The sequence below is a fragment of the Carcharhinus amblyrhynchos genome, unplaced genomic scaffold, assembly GCF_965287045.1.
Source record: "Carcharhinus amblyrhynchos unplaced genomic scaffold, sCarAmb.v2.hapA scaffold_37, whole genome shotgun sequence".
In the NCBI taxonomy this organism is placed as follows: Eukaryota; Metazoa; Chordata; class Chondrichthyes; order Carcharhiniformes; family Carcharhinidae; genus Carcharhinus; species Carcharhinus amblyrhynchos.
Genome location: NW_027649778.1, coordinates 6101480 through 6124388, shown reverse-complemented (window position 1 = coordinate 6124388; position 22909 = coordinate 6101480). Strand labels below are relative to the sequence as shown.

The following is a 22909-nucleotide window of genomic DNA, read 5'->3' as shown; positions in this document are numbered from 1 at the left end:
TAGGTTGGGATTATTTTCCTTGGAACAAAAAAAAAGAAATAGCTGTACAGAGGTGTATAAATGATGAGGGGAAGAGATAGAGCAGACAGAATAAAATTGTTTCCCTTGATGGAGAATTCGAGAACCAGGGGACATAGATTCGAGATGTGGCAGTCGGTGTAGAGGGGACTTGGGAAAGACCTTTTTTATGCAGAAGGTGGTGGGTGTCTGGAATTCGCTGCCTGAGTTGGTGGAAGAAGAAGAGACCCTAAACTCTCTTAATAAGTACCAGAATCTGCACCTTATGTGCTTTAAAGCTACAGGGCTATCTATGGGCTGGGTGCAGGAAGGTGAGATTCGAAAGAGCACCTGGGTGTCTTTGGGCTGGCATGGACAAGATGACCTCCTTCTGTGCTGTAACTTTTCTATGGTTCTATGGGTTGAGGAATATGGAGAGGAGGTGTTTTATTTTATTTATTAGTCACAAATAAGCTTGCACTAACACTGCAAGTTACTGAAAATCCCCTAGTTGCCACACTCCAGCTCCTGTTCGGGTACATTGAGGGAAAATTTAGCATGACCAACGCACTTAAACAGCATGTCTTTCGGACTGTGGGAGGAAACCGGAGGACCCGGGAGGAAATCCAAGTGGGGAGAACATGCAAACTCCACACAGACAGTGGCCCAAGCCAGGAATCAAACCCAGGTCCTTGGTGCTGTGAGGCAGCATGTGAACCACTGAGGGATATGGGCACAAGATGGATAGATGGATTCGGAGAGGAGATGGATAGATGGGGTTGAGGGAAATGAGGAAAAGGTAGATAGATGGGATTGAGGGATATGGGGGGAGGGTGGGTAATTGGATTAAGGGATATAGGGAGGGGATGAATAAATGGGATGAGGGATATGGGGAGGAGGTGGATAGATGGGTTGAGGGATATGAGGAGGGGTGGATAGGTGGGTTGAGGGATATGGGGGGGTGGATAGATGTGTTGAGGAAGAAGGAGAGGGACTGGGGAGATGTGTTGAGGGATATGGGGAGGAGGTGGATAGGTGGGTTGAGATGAGGAGAGGAGATGAGATTAAGGTACAATTAGAAAAAGGACAAGGACTGGATCTATGGAAATAGAATTAGTTTAATGTGGCTTCTTTCTAAAGTTTCTGAGTCATTTGGGCCTTCAGAGAGAGTGAATGTACATGTTAGGGAATATGGGGTTATGGGGAGCAGGTGGGTAAGTGGAACTGAACCACTTTCAGATCAGCCTTGCTCTTATTGAATGGCGGGGTAGGCTCGAGGGGCTAGATGGCCTACTCCTGCTCCTATTTGTTATGTTCTCATGTTCTTATGTTACAACAAGAAACAAAAGGAACATTGCACAAAAACTGAGATACTCTTTGTGGTGTGTGGAGCAGGGGGCTTATTCCAAAGATGTGTGTACTACCTGCATCCTCCGACAGGGGAGTGAGGAGGGGCGGTCCCACCTCTGGTTCAGGTTCATCTGGTGCCTGCTGCTCCTCTTCCTCCTCCTCCTCCTCATAATCCTCTTCCTTTTTCTGAACAGGATTAAACCAGGTAGAGCGGCCCTGCATCAGACCAAAAACATTTCACTGTAGAAGCCAAACCTCTGGAACAGGGTTCAACCAGCTTTGACTCACATAAAGGCTGTCAGCACCCAACAAAACTTGACATCGAGCCACATAAGTAGATATTCGGAAAGATGGCCATAATCCTGGTCAAAGAAGTGGGTTTGAGAAAGTACATTAGGGGAAACCATAGAATCCTACAGTGCAGAAGGAGGCCATTCAGTCCATTGAGTCTGCACCAACTACAATCACATCCAGAGACCCCACCCCCACAACCTCACGGGTTCAACCTTGCTAGTTCCCTGACACTAAAGGGCAATTTATCATAGCCAATCCACCTAACCTGCACATCTTTAGACTGTGGGAGGAAATCGGATCACCCGGAGGAAACCCAAGCAGACACAGGGAGAACGTGCAGACTCTGCATAGACAGTGACCCAAGGCAGGAATCGAACCTGAGTCCCTGGCGCTGTGAGGCAGTGATGCTAACCACTGTACCACTATGTCACTCATGGAGGATGGAGCCAAAGATTTCGGGAGGGAATTCCAGAGTCTAGAGCCTAAGACTGTGAAAGATGTGGAATTGGAAATCAGGAATGCCGAAGAGGCTAGAATATTTTAAAAATTAATTCTGAGACGTGGGTGTCACTGGCTTGCCAGCATTTGTTGCCTATCCCCAGTTGCTCTTGAACTGAGTGGCTTGCTGGGCCATTTCAGAGGCGCAGTTGAGAGTCAATCACTTTGTGGCTTTGGAGTCACATGTAGGCCAGACCGGGTAAGGATGGCAGATTTCCTTCCCTAAAGGACATTATTGAACCAGATGGGTTTTTCTGACAATCGACAATGGTTTCATGGTCATCAGTAGATTCTTGATTCCAGATATTTTGAGTGAATTCAAATTCCACCATCTGTCGTGGCGGGTTTCGAACCCAGGTCCCCAGAACGTTAGCTAAATTTCTGGATTAATAGTCTAGTGATAATACCACTAGGCCATCGCCTCCTCTAGGAGGAACACATAGATCCCAGAAGGTTGTCGGGCTTAAGCAGCTTGCAGAACCGGGATGGGGGGCGGTGGTGGTAAGGCAATGCAGAATGGTGTCATCAGCCAAGCATTCAATGGTTCGCCATGTCATCAAGGATCTAAGTGGCTGACATATGAAAATATTGGCAGGGCATTTTCAATATAGCAATGAATCCCCACAGCGTCTCACTAACTCTGTTACTTGCTCGAACTTTTAGAGTCATAGTCATAGAGGTTTACAGCATGGAAACAGGTCCTTCAGCCCAACTTATCCATGCCACCCAGTTTTTACCATTAAGCTAGTCCCAATTACTCGTATTTGGCCCATATCCCTCTCAACCCATCTTACCATGTGACTGTCTAAATGTTTTTTAAAAGACAAAGTTGTACCCGTCTCTATTACTATCTCTGGCAACTTGTTCCAAGCACTCATCACCATCTGAGTGAAAAAAATTGCCCCTCTGGACACTTTTGCATCTCTCCCCTCTCACCTTAAATCTATGCCCTCTAATTTTAAACTCCCCTACCTTTGGGAAAAGATTTGACTATTTACCTTATCTCTGCCCCTCATTATTTCATAGACCTCTATAAGATCAACCCTAATGCTCCTACGCTCCAGGGAAAAAGTGCCAGTCTATCCAGCCTCTCCTTATAACGCAAACCGTCAAGTCCGGGGGCATCTTGGTAAGTCTTTTCTGCACTATTTCTAGTTTAATAACATTCTTTCTATAATAGGGTGACCAGAATTGTACACAGCATTCCAAGTTGGCCCTACCACTGTCCTGTAAACTTCAACAAGACATCCCAATTCCTGTGTTCGAGGTTATGAGGGGCGTGGCCAGAGTGGATAGTCTGAAGTTTTTCCCCAAGGTGGAAGAGCCAATTCCTAGGAGGCATAGGTTTAAGGTGCAAGGGGCAAGGTTTAAAGGAGATGTATGAGGCAAGTTTTTTTCACAAAGAGGGTGGTGGGTGCCTGGAACTTGCTGCCGGGGTAGGTAGTGGAAGCAAATATGATAGTGACTTTAAAGGAGTGTCTTGGTAAATATATGACTAGGATGGGATTAGATGGGTATGATCCCCGAAAGGGTAGGGGTTTTAGTTCAGACGGGCAGCATGGTCGGTGCAGGCTTGGAAGGCCGAAGGGCCTGTTCCTGTGCTGTAATTTTCTTTGTTCTTTGTTTTAAGTATTAATATTGGACAGGGTTATTGAAGGGCAAAATTAATGGCCCTTAATTTTGAGTTCCTGGTGACTTCAGCCTACAATCCTTTTGATCATCACTGAATCTGTCAGATTGTGGGCCTCCACCACTAAGCCTAATCCACCGCAGGGTCCCACTTTGGACATTATCAATAACTCAGAATATTTTGCCATCACATTCAAGTCAATGCCCACCCTCTCATGTGCGGAGATGTTGGCACAGTGGCAGATCACTGGAGCAGATATCCCCAGAGACACAGGTTCAAATCCCACTATGGCACCTGGTGGAAATTAAATTCAATTAACGAAAATCTGAAGGGTATAATGTTAATGATGACCTTGGCAACTACCAATGTCAAAAACTCAGCTGGTCCACTACTTTTAGGGAAGGAAATCTTCCATCCTTACCTAGTCTGGCCTACATGTGACTTTTAGAGTCAAAGAGGCTTACAGTATGGAAACAGGCCCTTTGGCCCAACTTGTCCACTGCCCTCTGAAATGGCTGAGCAAGATACTCAGTTCAAGGGACAACTAAGGATGGGTGACAACTGCTGGCCTTGCTACTGATGCCCATATCCCATGAAACAATAAGTTTTAAAGGTGGGAGAGTTTTCCAGACCACTTCATATTGTCCCCTTTCAAATACATATTTAAATCTTTTACTGTGCTTTCACCATCTTTTTCAGCAGTGCGTTCCATCTGCTCTCTCTTTTGACGATTATCTTAATACTGTATCCTCTGGGTTATTGACCCTACTGCCAGTGGGAACAGGTCCTTCTCATTCACTCTGCCAAAAGCACACTTAAAACGACTGAGAATGATTTGCAAAAGAAGCAAATGTGATGTGAGAAGTAGCTTTTTCACACAGCCAGCAGTTGGGGTCTGGGACACACTGCCTGGACATGTGATGGGGGCAGGTTCAATCGAGGCACTCAAGAGGGCGATAGATGATTATCGGAATAGAAACAATGTGCAGGGGTAGCTGCTGGATCAAAATAAGAAGGTCAACTCTGGAGGTGCAAAAGGCACACTTACCTGTGGGAGGATATGTTGTGTGTGATGGACCCAATTGGCCATGCTGTCCAGCAGCTCTGATGTGGCAATTCCTTCAAATTCAGTATTCTCCTCGTAGTTCTCCCTCACTGACCCTTCCTCCTCTTCCTCCTCCTCCTCTCCAAACTGATAGAACCCCAGCGGGCTGATCTGCGTGCCAGCGGATATCCGGGCAATCTGTGCCCTCAGGTAATTCATCTCGGTGCCAGGGAACGGCGGGTAGCTGATGACGGGAGCCTCCAGGTTGCCGGTGAAGAACTTTTTGATCTTTCTGGCTGTGGTAATCTGTGCTGGTGTAACCGGAGGCAGCTTCACCCATGGCTTAGCCGGCTCACTGCAGACAAAGTAGGTATACCGGTTAGTCCCGGAGCGGTTTTCCTCTTTTGGGATGACTGGCGGGGGTTTGTATGTGGACACTGGAGGCTTATCTTCGACCTCTTCAGTCTCTTCCTCCTCGGTTTGCCCAAACTCATCTTTTTCGTCCTCCTTTGCCTCCGCATCTTCCTCTTCCCCCATTTCCTCCGTGTCCTCCTCCCCATCACGAAAATCCACCTCAGCCACAATATAATTTCCACTGATTCCCAAGATCTTCCCCCAGAACCGGCACTTCTGCAGGGGATTTGTTTCTACTAGTTGCTTCAGTGCCAGGAAGATGCGGTATGTCTCATCACTACTGAGGCCAATTCCCGTGTTTTGAAAATAATAAGCCATCTCCATGACATTCGGGAGAGGTGAATCTACCTGCCAGAAAAAAAGAGAAGGACATTAAAGAGAATGATACTGATCCTGCCCATTGTGCCTGCAGCGGCTCTCCAAATGAGCATCATGGCTTAGTGTCATTCTCCTGCCTAGGGCAGCACAGTGGCACAGCGGTTAACACTGCTGCCTCACAGTGCCAGGGACCTGGGCTCAATTCCGACCTCGGGTCACCGTCTGCTTGGAGTCTGCACATTCTGCCCTGTGTCTGTGTGGGTTTCCTCCGGGTGCTCCGGTTTCCTCCCACGGTCTGAGAGATATGCTGGTTAGGGTGCATTGACCCAAACAGGCACCGGAGGCACCGACTAGGGGAATTTCATATTAACTTCATTGCAGTGTTAATATAAACCTTACTTGTGACGAATAAATTAACTTTACTTTCTTCGATGTTTATGCAGATAAAAGTTATCTTGGCTAATTCACATTGACAGCTCCTGGGATAATCTACCCCAACGGAGGTGAACCTTCTCACTTTTGTTTCCCATTTTTTTCCATTTCTCACTTCTGGGGCTGTGTAAGTTCAGACTCCATTCCCCCATCTGCTTTAACTCATTGTTTATAGAGCATGGCCCTTTGACTTATTATTGTCACATGTATTGGTATACAGTGAAAAGTATTGTTTCTTACACACTATACAGACAAAGCATACTGTTCATAGAGAAGGAAACAAGAGGGTGCAGAATGTAGTGTTACAGTCATAGCTAGGGTGTAGAGAAAGATCAACTTAATGCAAGGTAGATCCATTCAAAAGTCTGACAGCAGCAGGGAAGAAGCTGTTCTTGAGTCAAAGAGCAAAGAACAAAGAACAAAGAACAACACAGCACGGGAAACAGGCCCTTCGGCCCAACGAGCCCGTGCCGCCATCTTAACAATGTGTTTTTCCTCCTCCACTCTTGACCCATGTCTATGCTTATGGTACCCCCATTGGAAACCAGATTAAGGGGAGAATAATTTAGGGACAATTTGTTACACCAATCAGCCTAAGAGCACATCTTTGGGGTGTGAGAGGAAACCAGAGCACCCGGAGGAAACCCACGCAATCACAGGGAGAATGCACAAACTCCCACAGACACTGGCCCAAATCCATGTATCTGCACAGCAAACAGTGATAGTCACTGAGATGTCGTGGTGCTCATCTGCTGGTCCAGTTTTAAGCGTACACAAACGACGTGAAGTACTAGGCTATCTCGAAACATCCAAGAGCAGCCCACACACGACCCACCGTGTGTATGCCCCTCGTTAGACAACAAGGTTGAGTAGTATGTGACCTCAGACTTTTATATCTTTTTCCTCCGGGTGCTCCAGTTTCCTCCCACAGTCCAAAGTTTGAGGGTTAGGTGAATTGGCCATGCTAAATTGCCCCTTAGTGTCCCAAAGATGTGAAGGTTAGATATGACCATGTCAAATTGTCCTTAGTGTCCAAAGACATGTAGGTTAGGCTAATTTGGCCATGCTAAAAAATTGTCACTTAGTGTCCAAAGATGTGCAGGTTAGGTGAATTGGCTGTGCTAAATTGCCCTTTGGTGTCAGGGGGATTAGCTGGATAAACGGGGGCTCCAGGAATAGGGTCTGGCTGGAATTGTGGTCAATGAAGACACAAAAGGCCGAATGGCCTCCTTCTGCACAAGATTCTATGATTTCTCCCATACCCCTGCACATTGTTTCTATTCCGATAATCATCTAGCACCCTCTTGACTGCCTCAATTGAACCTGCCCCCATCACATGTCCAGGCATTGTGTCCCAGACCCCAAATGCTGGCTGTGTGAAAAGAAGCTACTTCTCATGTCACATTTGCTTCTTTTGCAAATCATTCTCAGTCGTTTTAAGTGTGCTTTTGGCAGAGTGAATGAGAAGGACCTGTTTCCACTGGCAGTAGGGTCAGTAACCCAGAGGATACAGTATTAAGATAATCGTCAAAAGACAGCAGATGGAACGCACTGCTGAAAAAGATGGTGAAAGCACAGTAAAAGATTTCAATATGTATTCGAAAGGGGACAATATGAAGTGATCTGGAAAACGGGACTAATTGAATGATTCTTTCAAGGAGCCAGGACAGTTACAATGAACCAAATCATAGAATCCCTACAGTGCAGAAGATAGTCATTCAGCCCATCGAGTCAGCACTGACCACAAGCCCACTCAGGTGCTATCCCTGTAACCCCACATATTTACCTTGTTAATCCCCCTGGCATTGAGGGGCAATTTAGCATGGCCAATCCACCTAACCTGCACATCTTTAGAGAGTAGGAGGAAACTGCAGCAAACCCACACAGACACAGGGAGAATGTGTAAACTCCACACAGAGCAGGAATCGAATTTGGGTTCCTGGTGCTGTGAAGCAGCAGCGCTAACCACTGTGCCATCGTACTACCCTGAATGGCCTCTTTCCATGTTCTATAATCTTATGATTAGCATCAAATTATATTTACTATAAGAATGAGAATCAAAATGCCACAATTTGGGGCTTTGGATGCAGGAAAGAACTTTTTGTTAGCCCTGTTTAATTTCCTCTATTTTAATTTTCCTCTATTTCCACTATTTTGTGCCAAGAATGGGCAAAATGCCCCCAATCCCACTCTGGATATGCTTAGTCAGAATGTTAGCAGCCTACGTGAGTACAATATGACCAGGTACAAATCTTCCCTGCATGCATTAATTAGCTGGGCTCACTTGGATAGTGATCAGCATTTGGCCAAGGAACTGAGGACAATTACAGTCCTCACCCCAATGGACATCAGCCGATTCAAAGCAAAAAAGGAATCATTCTATCCCATGCCTTGAACAGATGGGCCATCAGGTCACTGACTTTGAGATTTTGATACACTGTTCCACCCAACCAGTTCTCTGTGCATTTCCGCTCTGCACATTTCTGCTCTGCACACTGAACTTGATGATTTATTTATCTATTTACTTATTTATTAGTCACAAGTAAGGCTTACATTAACACTGCAATGAAGTTACTGTGAAAATCCCCTGATCACCAACTTGTGTTCGGGTACACCGAGGGAGAATTTAGCACCTAACCAGCACATCTTTCATACTGCGGGAGGTAACTGGAGCATCCGGAGGAAATCCATGCAGACACGGGGAGAACATGCAGACTCCACACAGACAGGAATCAAAGCTGGTTTCCTGGTGCTGTGAGGCAGCAGTGCTAACCACTGTGCCATCGTGCTGGCCCACAATGGTGTAGAGGACCTTACACTGGTGAAGTGCTAAGCTTCTGAAAACAGTATTTACCATTTCCTCCTCGTGATCTCCTGCCCCCTCTTCTGTTTCAATTGCCTTTGCAAAGAGAGATTTCTGAACCTCAGCCAAACTGTATGCCGTGGAAGTCTCATACTCATCGCGAAGTGTGTCCATCTTCTTGTTGAATTGTGCCTGCTTCACCTTTTTGCTGATGTCTTCAAAGATGTCCACAGCATTGTCAGGCCGTTCATCCAACAGCTTGGTCAGTACCTGTGACAGATGATCATAGCTAGAAGGGCAGAGAACAGAAAGGTTGAAAGGACAGTCATAGAATCCCTGCAGTGCAGGAGGAGGCCATTCGGCACATCGAGCCGGCACCGATAACAATCCCATCCTATCTCAGTAATCCCACTAATCCCACATATTTACCCTGTTAATTCCCCTGACACCATGGGACAATTTAACATGGCCAATCAACCTAACCCACACATCTTTGGAGTGAAAGGGGGAACCGGAGCACTCGGGGGAAACCGGAGCACTCAGAGGAAACCCTTGTAGACATGGGGCGAATGTGCAGCCTCTGGGCAGCATGGTGGCACAGTGGTTAGCACTGTTATCTCACAGCACCAGGGTCCCGGGTTCGATTCCCAGCTTGGGTTACTGTCAGTGTGGAGTTTGCACATTCTCCCTGTGTTTGCGAGGGTTTCCTCCAGGTGCTCCAGTTTCCTCCCACCGTCTAAAGATGTGCAGATTAGGTGGATTGGCTATGCTAAATTGCCTTTAGTGTTGGGGGGTCTAGCTAGGATAAATGCATGGGATAATGGGGATAGGGGTGGGATTGTGGTTGGTGCAGACTCGATGGGCTGAATGGCTACGATTCTACACAGATAGTAACCTGAGGTTGGAATCAAATCAGGCTCCCTTGCGCTGTGAGGCAGCAATGCTAACCACTATGACATTATGCCATTGTGCTGAATTGTTCTGTGTCTCCCTCTTACAGAATGCCCTTCTCCTCAACCTCCTCAATCATTTACAAATATATCCTCTTCCCATTTGCTTTTCTTCTTGCACCTTAATCTCACAGCAGATTCTCAGGGTGGTGTTGACTCTCACTGAAGTCAACTCAGTGGTCTTTCCTTGCATGAGTCCTCCCACTGAGTTAGGGCAGCAGGATATGGGACCAAAAGGGTTATCAAGGCCTAAGGTGATCTCAAATGGAGGAACCACAGATACGGGATTGGGTGAAAGACATGATGACAGGAAGTTATGAGGCTGTGGGATTTGCTTCTGGGCTGAAGCAGAAACTGTGTCAACGTTAGACTGGGTGGGTGGGCAAAGGGAAACAGCCTGACGGGAGTTGGGAATAAGGTGATGAGGGCCACTTGTTCGCATGGCCAATAAGTGGACCAGATGGGCTGAATGACTATTTCAATATTGGAGCCTCTTTTACAGATGCACCATAGAAAGCATTCTTTCTGCTTGTAACACAACTTGATTTGGCTCCTGTTCTGCCCAAGGCCGCAAGGAACTACAAAAAGTCATGAATGTAGCTCAATCCATCATGCAAACCAGCTTCCCATTCATTCACTCTGTCTACGCTTCCTGCTGCCTTGGCAAAGCAGCCAGCAAATTAAGGACGCCATGCACCCCAGACATTCTCTCTTCCGCCTTCTTCCTTTGGGAAAAAGATACAAAAGTCTGAGGTCACATACTAGCCGACTCAAAAATCGCTTCCCCCCTGCTGCCATCAGAGTTTTGAATGGATCTACCTTGCATTAAGTTGATCTTTCTCTACACCCTAGCTATGACTGTAACACTACATTCTGCACTCTCTCCTTTCCTTCTCTATGAACAGTATGCTTTCTTTGTATAGTGCACAAGAAACAATACTTTTCACTGTATGTAAATACATGTGACAATAATAAATTAAATCCAATCAAATTGCAATCTATCTAGTTTGGTGATGCAGTATGCATTTAAGAGATCTACAGAAAACAACTGATTTTTTTTATTCATTCATGGGATATGGGCATCAGTGGCTGGGCCAGCATTTATTGCCCATCCCTAGTTGCCCGAGGGCAGTTGAGAGTCAGCCACATTGCTGTGGCTCTGGAGTCACATGTAGGCCAGACCAGGTAAAGATGGCAGATTTATTTTCCTAGAAGGACTTTAGAAAACCAGATGGGAATCAGTAGATTTTTAATTCAAGATTTTCTTTTATTGAACTCAAGTTCCACCATCTGCTGTGGTGGGATTTGAACCCAGGTCCCCACAACATTAGCTGAGTTTCTGGATTAACAATCTGGCGAGAATACCACTAGGCCATCACCTCCCCATAAACTGATTTTTATATAATGCTTTTAAAAGAACAAAATGTTCTAAGGTTGTCCACACAAACATCACAAAGTAAAATTTCACACCAGGCCACTTAAAGCAATATTAGGACAGATGTCCCAAAGCTCGGTCAACGGGTTAGGTTCGCAATTGAGTCTGAAAGGAAAAAAGACCTTTAGAGAAGGAATTCCAGAGTTTAGAGCCCAGGCAGCTGAAGACATGGGTGGCAGTGGTGGATCCAATAAAATCAGGGATGCACAAGAGGCCATGAATGACATGCTGGGGCAACTTAGAGGCCTCGAGATTAGACAGGTAGGAAAGGGTGAGGCCATGAAGCAATTTGAAAGCAAGGATAGCAATTTTAAATTCAAGGCATTGCTTAAACAGGTGCTTACATAGGTCAGTGAGAACAGGGACGGATCAGGAATTGGTGCGATTGGTACAGGGAGGGGAGTTTTGGTTAATTTCAAGTCCTGGGGATTTGTCAGATTTTAGACCTTTAAGTTTTAAGTTTTTCTTTCCTGCTAGTAATTACTTTAAGTTCCTCGATCATTAAACCTTTAAATACATTCTATTTATAGTATGTAATACGTGCCTTCTACTGTGACAGAAACCAAGTATTTGTTTAATGTCTCTGTCTCTCAAGGACCAGCACTTACTTTAGCTACTCTCTTCCTTTCTATATACTTGGAAAAAACCTTACAATCTGTTTTGATGTTCCCAGCTAGATTACTCTAATAATCTATTTATTCCTTATCGACGTTTTGATGGTCTTTTGTTGGTTTCTAAAACGGCCTCAAGCTTCGGGCTTATTATTGATCTTTGTAACATGGTAGGTGTTATGGTTCAGGTCATAAACTCCAAAGTGTTTGATGGAACACACCTGATCATAAGTTTTACATCTTGAATTTGGCTCGGGTGGGCATGAGATGTTTCACTTCAGATGTGGTTCAAGTGACCCACTAGACAGCTTTTATCAAACAGAGTTTATTTAAGAATACAGTTAATATGTATAGTAAGGAAACTAGTTAGAACTTCATCAATTACAAACATGAAACAAAACAAGCACTATAATGTGTAACTCCTAATAAATATACCTAATGTGTTCCAATCAAACAAATCCCATCGACAGAAGACCCTTTTCACAGGCTTAACACAGCAAAGACTAATGGTCACATGATACTAGACTTGAGACCTTTGAATGAATTATGTAAGTATGTAATTCTCTAGATAGACTCAGAACGGATTGAAATCAGAATAGCTCCCCCAAAAATCTAGGGATACAAGGCAAGCCACCAACAGACGATTCTCCTCTTCAGAAAAGCAAAACTTTGCTTTCATCTAATCAGCAGGATTTCAGGGAGAGACTTCTTTTCAGTTTGAGGCCCCTTCTAAAACTAGAATTCCAACCTGCAGTTCCAAACTGAAAACAGCCAACCAGTTTTTCATCAAACAATGCAGAGTCCTAAACATGCTGGAAACCTCTATGACTCTAATAGCTGGAACACATACATCTATCACATCTTGATTTAAAATGTTGTGTGCTAGGAAAGCTTAAGCTGTCTAGGTGGGTGTCCATTATGGGGAATCCATGGGATCATTCCTCCTAGTCTACGTGGAAGGGTTTTTGAACAATTACAAGAAAGACACCCTAGTATATTCCAGATAGAGGCATGAGCACGTAATTACTTTTGGTGGCCAGGTCTGGATGCTTGGATTGAAGAAAGAGTGGGACAATCCAGTGCATAAAGAAGAAATACACATTTACATCCTTGGGAGCGGCTTAAAATGCCATGGTAACAATTACATGTAGATTCTGCTGGTCCATTTGAGGGTTACATGTTCTTAGTTACAATTGATGCATACTCTAAGTGGCGAGAAGTCATAAGAATGTCTACATCTGAACAAACCATTGAACAACTTGACAATTTTTGCACAATTTGATAAACCAGTACCGATGGTTAGTGATAATACTTCACAGTTTACTTCACAAGAGTTTGAGGATTATCTCAAAGTAAACAGTATTCAGCATATTTTTTTGATTTGATTTATTGTCACATGTATTAGTATACCTGTATTAGTATACAGTGAAAAGTATTGTTTCTTACAAGCTATACAAAGCATACTGTTCTAAGAGAAGGAAACGAGAGTGCAAAATATAGTATTGCAGTCACAGCTAGGGTGTAGAGAAAGATCAGCTTGAGGTAGGTCCTTTCAAAAGTCTGACGGCAGCAGGGAAGAAGCTGTTCTTGAGTCAGTTGGTACATGACCTCAGACTTTTGTATCTTCTTCCTGACGTATAAAATCCTATTATCCATCAACCAATGGATTAGCTGAAAGATTTGTACGATCCTTCTTTAAAAGCTTCAGGAGAGCGAGACTTATCATCATATCGTGTGAATCGTAAAATCGTAGATTTTTTTGCATCTTATTGAAACTGTAATAACTCCATGGAGTTATTACATGTCTCCAGTCGCTCCCTGCTGAATGCAGGCTGGGAGTCTGACCCACCTGCTTTAACCATCGTTTAGTATTCATTAAGTACCTCTTTTGCCTACCCAGCAAGTAAAAAAACTCAAATTAACTTAGGGACAAATTAAAAGGGGCAGTCCCCCAAAAAGGAAGAGGGGACGGCCCGAACAGAAACCAAAGTCAAAAGGAAACTTAAAACATTAAATCAAAATGTGATGGTCGGGGTCTATAATACACCCCAGCTCCTGCGGTGCCCAACAGGCATAGAAGGCGTCAACTGCGCCTGTGGACACTGCATGTTCCCTCTCCAGGGACACCTCAAATAATTCATACTCTAACAAGCCAACCTCATTAGCCTGGCTGTCGTCATCGCAGAAACACTACTCATGTCACTACCTGCATTACTGCTCTTCAAGGGAGAGCTGAGAATGATGTTCGATTTGTTACTGCTTCCAGAGGTAGCAGAGAGTCAACAACAATCTCAAGTTACTAGATGAGAACCAAGATCCGTAGTTTTAGCAAAAAAATAAGGTCCAATTTCTTATGTGGTTCAAACCAAAGTTGCACTAGTTTGGCGAGCTGACCAATTGTTATCATCTCAAACTGATTTCTTAATCATCTCCAGAAGTACTAACTTTTTTAGCTCCTAATGCTGTGAATTCTACTGTAGAAGACTTTGCATCTGAGTTGCTTGATGATTGTCTCTATATTAATATACCAAGTGAGAATGATGCAAAATTAGTTCCAAGAGAAGAAGCGTTTACTGAAATTCCAAATCATACTCTTAGGGTCAAGGACAGTCAAACTCCAGGACGTCAATTAACATCAGAAGAACAGACATCCTCCTGAACAATTTTGTTGTTCCGATTTGATTGATTATTGTCACATGTATTTACAGTGAAAAGTATTGCTTCTTGCACACTATACAGATAAAGCATACAGTTCACAGAAAAGAAAATGAGAGAGCAGAATGTAGTGTTACAGTCATAGCGAGGGTGGAGAGAAAGATCAGCTTAATGCAAGGTAGATCCATTCAAAAGTCTGACGGCAGCAGGGAAGAAGCTGTTCTTGAGTCGGTTGGTATGTGGCCTCAGACTTTTGTATCTTATTCCCGACAGAAGGTGGTGGAAGAGAGAATGTCCAGGGTGTGTGGAGTCCCTGATTATGCTGGCAGCTTTGCTGAGGCAGCAGGCTGTGTAGACAGAGTGAATGGATGGGAGGCTGGTTTGCATGATAGATTGGGCTACATTCACCTTTTGTAGACTGTGTGTAATGATTAATGGTGTACTGTGCCTCGAGTATTATTGACCCTATGTATAACATTGTAGTAATTTGTCATTGTAATGACCAGAGAAGTAAAAGGGGGAGGGATGTTATATATTTAAAAGGGTTGTAGAGTGCTTAAAGTGCTGATTACATGATTTGATGGCGATGGCTTGAGGGTGTTACCACAGGCGACTGTTTTCTTTACAGTTTATACAGGGAATGGGTCTTAGAATTAATCTGTTGTTCATTTAAATGGAAGCTTTTGTTTTTAACATTATACTCCTGCTTTTGTGCATGTTTTTTCATGGGGTCCAAACTCCATCATGAGGGCTCATTAATGGAACATAGGAGTTAAGAGTAGAAGGGGGCAAATTCAGCCCTTTGAGCCTGCTCCGCCATTCAATCAGATCATGGCTGATCTCTCCCTGGTCTTGAACCTACCTCCCCACCTGTTCCCCTTATCCCATTATTTTTTTACCAGAAGTATCTTTATCTCCTTCTTGAAACCATTCAATGCACTATGGGGCAGCAAGTTCCACAAATTCACCACCCTCTGTGAGAAGTAGTTCCTCCTCATCTCAGTTTTAAATCTACCGCTCGCAACAATTCACTAATGTCCGTTAGGGAAGGAAATCTGCCGTCCTTACCTGGTCTGGCCTACATGCGAATCCAGAGCCACAGCAATGTGGTTGACTCTCAACTGCCCTCTGAACAAGGACAATTCAGGATAGGCAATAAATGTTGGCTGGCCATGTCCCACAAATGAATATAAAAAACGTGCATACCTGTGTCCTCTTGTTCTAGTTCAGCAGAACTAGAGGGCACAGCCTCAAAATAAGGGGGGCGTGCAGTTTAGATCAGAGCTGAGGAGGAACTTCTTCACTCAAAGGGTCATGAGTCTTTGGAATTCTCTGCCCATTGAAGTGGTGGAGGCTACCTCGCTGAATATATTTAAGTCACGGTAGGTAGATTTCTGATAGACAAGGGAATTAAGGGTTATGGGGAGAAAGCGGGAACATAAGAAATAGGAGCACGAGTAGGCCATCCAGCCCCTTGAGCCTGCCCCGCCATTCAATAAGATCATGGCTGATCTGAAGTGGATCAGTTCCACTTTCCTGCTCTCGCCCCATAACCCTTAATTCCCTTGTCTGTCAAAAACTTATCTACCCGTGACTTAAATATATTTAACGAGGTAGCCTCCACCACTTCAACGGGCAGAGAATTCCAGAGATTCACCACCCTTTGAGCGAAGAAGCTCCTCCTCAACTCCGATTTAAACTGCCTCCTCCTTATCTGGAGGCTGTGCCCTCTAGTCCTGCTATCCTTTCTAAGCGGGAAGAATCTCTCTACCTCTACCCTATCCATCCCTTTCATTATCTTATACACCTCTATAAGATCCCCCCTCATCCTTCTAAAATCCAACGAGTACAGACCCAGTCTATTTAGTCTCTCTTCATAGTCCAACCCCCTCATCTCCGGTATCAGCCTAGTGAACCTCCTCTGCACTCCCTCCAAGGCCAAAATATCCTTGCGCAAGTGTGGCGACCAAAACTGCACACAGTACTCCAGCTGCGGCCTCACCAGTGCCCTGTACAGTTGCAGCAAGACCTCCCTGCTTTTATATTCTAACCCCCTCGCTATAAAGGCCAGCATACCATTTGCCTTCTTGATCACCTGCTGCACCTGCAGACTGGGTTTTTGCGATCATGCACAAGGAGTCCCAGGTCCCTCTGCACCGTAGCATGCTGCAGCTTTTCACCCTTTAAATAGTAATCCCTCTAGTGAATCCCTCTAGGGAAAGTGGAACTGATCCACTTCAGATCAGCCATGATCTTGTTGAAAGGCGGGGCAGGCTCGAAGGGCTAGATGGCCTACTCCTGCTCCTATTTCTTATGTTCTTAGATTGCCCCATAAGAGGAATCATTTGGTCTACATTTACTTCATCAACCCCTTTTAAAATGTTATATAACTTGATCAGATCCCCTCTCGTCCTTCTAAATTCCAGCAAGTGTAAGCCCAAACTGTCTCCTCATACGTCAACCCCCTCATCCATGGAATCAATATGGTGAACCTCCTCCGCCCACATCCTTCCAAAACTGGACACAATACTCCAGTTGCGGTAACACCAACACACCATTTCCACCCAGATCGATTCAACTGGTACACTGTGGGAGGATTACCGTGGCCAGCGCACCTAAACAGCAGGTCTTTTGGACTGTGGGAGAAAACTGGAGGAACCCACGCAGTCACAGGGAGAACACGCAGACTCCGCACAGACAGTGGCCCACGCCAGGAATCAAACCTGGGTCCCTGGTGTCATGCGGCAGCAGTGTTAACCACTGTACTACCGTGCTGCAAATTTGCTGTAGTTATGAATAAAATACTTTTCATAGAGGTTTACAGCATGGAAACAGGCCCTTTGGCCCAACTTGTCCATGTCACCCCTTTTTTTAAAGCACTGAGCAAGTCCTAATTACCCATGTTTGGCCCATATCCTGCTATACCCATCATAGATCACAGAAACCCTAAATTTGAATCTGCACCAACCGCAATCCCACCCAAGCCCTACCCCCATAACCCCATTCTGCTAACGCCCCTAACACTTGGATCAATTTAGCATAGCCAAGCCATCTAATCAGCACGTCTTTTGGGCTGTGGGAGGAAACTGGAGCACCCGGAGGAAGACCATGCAGACACGGGGAGAACGTACAAACTCCCACAGTTAGTGACCCGTATGACAGTGACAGTAGCCGTGAGTTGAACACAGGTCCCTGGTGCTGTGAGGCAGCAGTGCCATTGGGCCGCCCCCATAGCATTTTGACAATAGTAAGCACATAGCATAGTAAACATACCGCATTTTGACAAAGGTGTAGGGAGGGAATAAGACCATAAGACATAGGAGCAGAATTAGGCCACTCGACCCATCAAGTCTGCTCTGCCATTCAATCATGGCTGATATTTTTCTCATCCCCATTCTCCTGCTTTTTTCCCCATAACCCCTGATCCTCTTATTAATCAAGAACCTATCTATCTCTGTCTTAAAAACACTCAATGACCTGGCCTCCACAGCCTTCTGCGGCAAAGAGTTCCATAGATTCACCACTCTCTGGCTGAAGAAATCCCTCCTCATCTCCCTTTTAAAGGATTGGCCCTTTAGCCTGAGGTTGTGCCCTCAGATGCCAGTTGCTGGTGAGGCAAGACGAGGGTTTCTTCTGGATGCTCCGGTTTCCTCCTACAGTCTGGAAGACATGCTGGTTAGGGTGCATTGACCCGAACAGATGCCACAGTGTGGCAATGAGGGGAATTTCACAGTAACTTCATTGCAGTGTTAGCGGGCAGCGTCGGAGCGGGCAGCAGAGTGAGAGGGAAGCAGAGTGAGCTACTAGGGCTTAGGATCAAAGGGCTTTGGAGAAAAGGGCCAGGTAAGTTCGCATTGAAATTGTTCAATATTACTACAGGGAATAATGGAGGGGCCTGTGATGTGCTGTTTCTGTATGATGTGAGAGCTGGTGGAGCCCAGGGTCCTTCCATGTGACCATGTGTGCAGTAAGTGCTGGTTGCTGGAGGAGCTCCAGCTCAAGGTAGATGACCTGGCCTCTGAGCTACAGACACTGAGGCTCATCAGGGGGAGAGAGGGTGCCATTGACAATGGGGTGCAAGAGACATCCACCCCCCCAGACTGGCTAACTCTAAGGGTCAGGAACAGGAGGGGGCTGCTGAGAGGAGGAAGGAGGGTGGGGACCGGAGGAAGGAGGGTGGGGACCAAATGCCTCAGCCTCTCAATCTGCATAACAGGTTTGAGGTTCTTACTTCCAGTGTGGACAAGAACGAGGGCTGTGAGCTTGGTGAGCAAACTGCACACGGTACAGTGATGCAGACACAGGACATAGACAAAGAGAAGGTGAAAAGGAACGTAGTAGTAATTGGGGATAGTGTGGTTAAGGGTATTGACACTGTCCTTTGTCACAATGACAAAGCGCACAGAAGGGTGGGTTGTCTGCCTGGTGCTCGGGTCCAGGATGTCGCATCTGGGCTGCAGAGGAACCTGGAGTGGGAGGGTGAGAATCCGGTTGTTGTAGTACATGTGGGTGCCAACGACGTAGGCAAAATGTGAACTGAGGATCTGGGGAGGGAGTATGAAAAGCTGGGAATGGAATTAAAAAGTAGAACCGACAGGGTGGTTATCTCTGGACTACTGCCTGAACCGAGTGCAGACAGGCGTAAGGTTGATAAGATTAAGGAAGTGAATGGGTGGCTCAGGGATTGGTGTGGGAGGAATGGGTTTGAATTTATGGGGCATTGGCATAAGTATTGGGGTAGGTGGGACCTGTTCAGGTGGGATGGGGTTGGTCTGAACCATGCTGGGACCAGAGTCCTGGCGAATCGTGTAAATAGGACTGTAGATAGGGCTTTAAACTAATTGGGGGGGGGGGGGGGGGGGGGTGTGTGTGCGCGAGGGTAGGTGACATTACGGGGTCTAAAGTAAAGGAGAAGGTACAGGTAAGGGAAGAGGCCAAGGATGTCCCAATAATAAAGGGAGTAGGGGGCGTGAGTATGGTTGGTGGCGTTCTGGCAAATAGGGCACAGGTGAAGGCTGGGATGAAGGCACTTTATCTGAATGCACGAAGCATTCGGAATAGAGTGGATGAGCTGGTGGTGCAGATCAGCACAAATGGATATGATCTGGTGGCCATTACAGAGACATGGCTGCAAGGTGACAGGGACTGGGAGCTGAATGTCCAGGGGTATCAAGTGTTTAGGAAGGATAGGCAGGAGGCAAAAGGGGGGGGGGGTGTGCGTAGCTCTGCTGATTAAGGATAGCATCAGGGTGGTAGTAAGGGATGATATAGGAACCAAAGAGCAGAAAGTGGAATCGTTGTGGGTGGAGATTAGGAACAGCAAAGGGAGGAAGACGCTGGTGGGTGTCGTCTATAGGCCCCCGAATAATGATCTGGAGGTGGGGCGGGCTGTTAACGCGTAAATAAATGCAGCGTGCAGGAATGGAACGGCGATAATTATGGGGGATTTCAATCTACATATTGATTGGTCCACCCATGTTGGACGCGGTGGGCTTGAGGAGGAGTTCTTGGAATGCTGCTGGGATAGTTTCCTTGAACAGTGTGTGTTGGAGCCGACGAGGGAGCGAGCTATCTTGGATCTGGTGTTATGTAATGAGCCGTGTAGAATTAGGAACCTTGTGGTGAAGGATCCTCTTGGGAAGAGTGATCATTGTATGGTGGAGTTTCTGATGCAGATGGAGGAGGAGAAAGTGGGTTCCCGGACATGCGTCCTTTGTTTGAACAGAGGGGAGTACGGTAGGATGAGAGAGGAATTGGCGAATATTGATTGGGGGAGCGCGTTGGAAGGTAGGTCTGCTGAGGAACAGTGGAGGATCTTTAAGGAGATCTTTCTTGGTGCTCAGCAGAAATTTATTCCGATCGTTAAAAAGGATCGTAGGAGGAGAGATAATCAGCCGTGGATAACGAAGGAGGTAAAGGAAAGTGTTAAATTAAAAGCGGATGTGTTTAGAGTAGCTAAGAGTAGTGGGCGAGAAGAGGATTGGGAGAGGTTTAAATGTCAACAAAGAATGACAAAGAAGTTGATAAAGAAGGGTAGGAGAAACTATGAAGCTGGGCTAGTGCTTAATATAAAAAAGGATAGCAAGAGTTTTTATAAATATATAAAAAGGAAGAGGCTGGCTAGGGTGAACGTTGGACCTTTAGAGGATGAGGGCGGGGGGGGCTTAGTGGTAGGGGATGGGGAAATGGCTGAGGCCTTGAATAACTTTTTTGTTTCGGTCTTCACGGAGGAGGACGTGAATAATTTGCCGGGTGTTAGCAATGGAAAGATGGTAGGAGTGGAAGGCCCGAATGATATTATTGTTACTAGAGAGGCAGTGCTCGACAGACTGGAGGGACTGATTGTGGACAAGTCCCCAGGACCGGATGGAATGCATCCAAGGGTTCTGAAAGAAATGGTGGAGGTGATAGTGGATGCCTTGGTGATTATTTTCCAAACGTCGCTGGATTCCGGGGAAGTGCCGGAAGATTGGAAAACGGCTAATGTTACGCCGTTGTTTAAGAAGGGTGGCAGGCAAAAGGCAGGGAATTATAGGCCGGTTAGTTTAACGTCTGTTGTAGGTAAAATGTTAGAATTCATGATCAAGGAGAAAATAGCGAGGCATCTTGAGGAGAATTGTTTGATAGAGCAGACGCAGCACAGTTTCGTTAAGGGGAAGTCGTGTCTGACGAATTTATTGGAGTTCTATGAGGATGTGTCTAGGGCGGTGGATAGAGGAGAGCCGGTGGATGTGGTGTTTCTTGATTTTCAGAAGGCGTTTGACAAGGTGCCTCACAAGAGGTTATTACAGAAGGTCAGGGGGCATGGAGTTGGGGGGTAGGGTGTTAGCGTGGATAGAGGATTGGCTGTCAAATAGGAGGCAGAGAGTGGGGGTCAATGGGTGCTATTCGGATTGGCGGTTGGTGACTAGTGGAGTGCCCCAGGGGTCGGTGCTGGGGCCTCAGCTATTCACCATTTATATAGATGATCTGGAGGAGGGAACCGAGTGTATGGTGTTGAAATTTGCTGATGACACCAAGATTGGTGGAACGGCAAATTGCGCGGAGGGTGTGGAGAGTCTGCAGAAGGATCTAGATCGGCTGGGCGAATGGGCCAGGAACTGGCAAATGGAATTTAATGTTGGCAAATGTGAGGTTGTCCACTTTGGTAGGAATAATGGTAGGAAGGACTATTACTTACATGGCGGAAAACTGCAGCAGGCGACGGTGCAGAGGGACCTCGGGGTCCTTGTGCATGAGTCGCAAAAACCCAGCCTGCAGGTGCAGCAGGTGGTCAGGAAGGCGAATGGGATGCTGGCCTTCATAGCGAGGGGGATTGAATATAAAAGTAGGGAGGTCTTGCTGCAGCTGTATAGGGCACTGGTGAGGCTGCAGTTTTGGTTGTCGCACTTACGCAAGGATATTTTGGCCTTGGAGGGAGTGCAGAGGAGGTTTACTAGGCTGATACCGGAGTTGAGGGGGTTGAACTATGAGGAGAGGCTGAATAAACTAGGCTTGTACTCGTTAGAGTTTAGAAGAATGAGGGGAGATCTCATTGAGACATATAAGATGACGAATGGGATGGATAGGATAGAGGCGGAGAGGCTCTTCCCGCTCAGAAAGGACAGGACTAGAGGGCACAGCCTCAAGATAAAGGGGGGGGGGGGGGGGGCGCGGTTTAGAACGGAGTTGAGGAGGAACTTCTTCACTCAAAGGGTGGTGAATCTCTGGAATTCTCTGCCCGTTGAAGTGGTGGAGGCTGCCTCGCTAAATATTTTTAAGACGCGGGTTGATGGGTTTTTGATAAGAGAGGGGTTTAAGGGTTATGGGGAGAGGGCGGGAATGTGGAACTGAGACACGACAGATCAGCCATGATCTTATTGAAGGGCGGGGCAGGCTCGAGGGGCTAGATGGCCGACTCCTGCTCCTATTTCTTATGTTCTTAATATCAGCCTTACTTGTGACTAATAAATAAACCCAAAACTTTACTTCTCGAAAGATGACAAGCTTGTTAGTCCGAAAACATTAACGAGTTGTGTTTAGGTTTACATACTCACACGTTGAGGTTGGTTATGGTGCTTTTCTGCAGTAAATAAGCCTTTGCATTCTGGATCATGATTTCATCTGCAGAAGTCAGAGTATTCTGGTCTTCCCCCTGCGCTAACATCTCCTGGCTGCTCATGCTGCTGGCAACATCACTCTGATGGGCTTTAAACTCAGAGTCTGAATGGACTATCGGAGACTCGCTATCCCGAAGCTCTGACATGGTCTTTCCCCCTCTGCTCACTTTCTACCTTCTCTCTGCTCTGGGGCAGACACTCCTGCTCTTGGCTTCTCCCTCTCTTCCCCCTTTTCACTCTCTTTTTCCTCTTTTCAAACTCACTCACACCCTCTCTCCCCTCTTTTCAACTCACTCACACTCTCCCTCTCTCTTCCCTGCCCGGCCTGGGGCCTCTCCCGTCTCCAAGGAGACGGTCGCCAGCAGCAGCAGCCGGTCG

At 46.1% G+C, this 22909-nt stretch overlaps 1 protein-coding gene across 3 annotated transcripts in view; it reads right to left on the bottom strand.

Moving 5' to 3' along the window:
• rsph4a (radial spoke head component 4A) overlaps positions 1-22864 on the bottom strand; it is a 28671-nt gene extending 5807 nt beyond the window's left edge. For 2 of the 3 annotated variants that reach the window (XR_013889949.1, XM_080218229.1), the window contains exons 1-4: positions 22469-22864; positions 8833-9070; positions 4818-5576; positions 1422-1563 (exon numbers count right to left, since the gene is read on the bottom strand). Coding sequence is in view for 2 of the 3 variants with exons in the window: in XM_080218229.1 (XP_080074355.1) it covers positions 1422-1563; positions 4818-5576; positions 8833-9070; positions 22469-22677 (1348 nt within the window). In the remaining variant the exon portion in view is untranslated. Of the gene's footprint in view, positions 1-1421; positions 1564-4817; positions 5577-8832; positions 9071-15638; positions 15733-22468 lie in introns of those variants that run through there. The other variant, XM_080218230.1, reaches the window with a different exon arrangement.
• Positions 22865-22909: the final 45 nt, after the last annotated feature.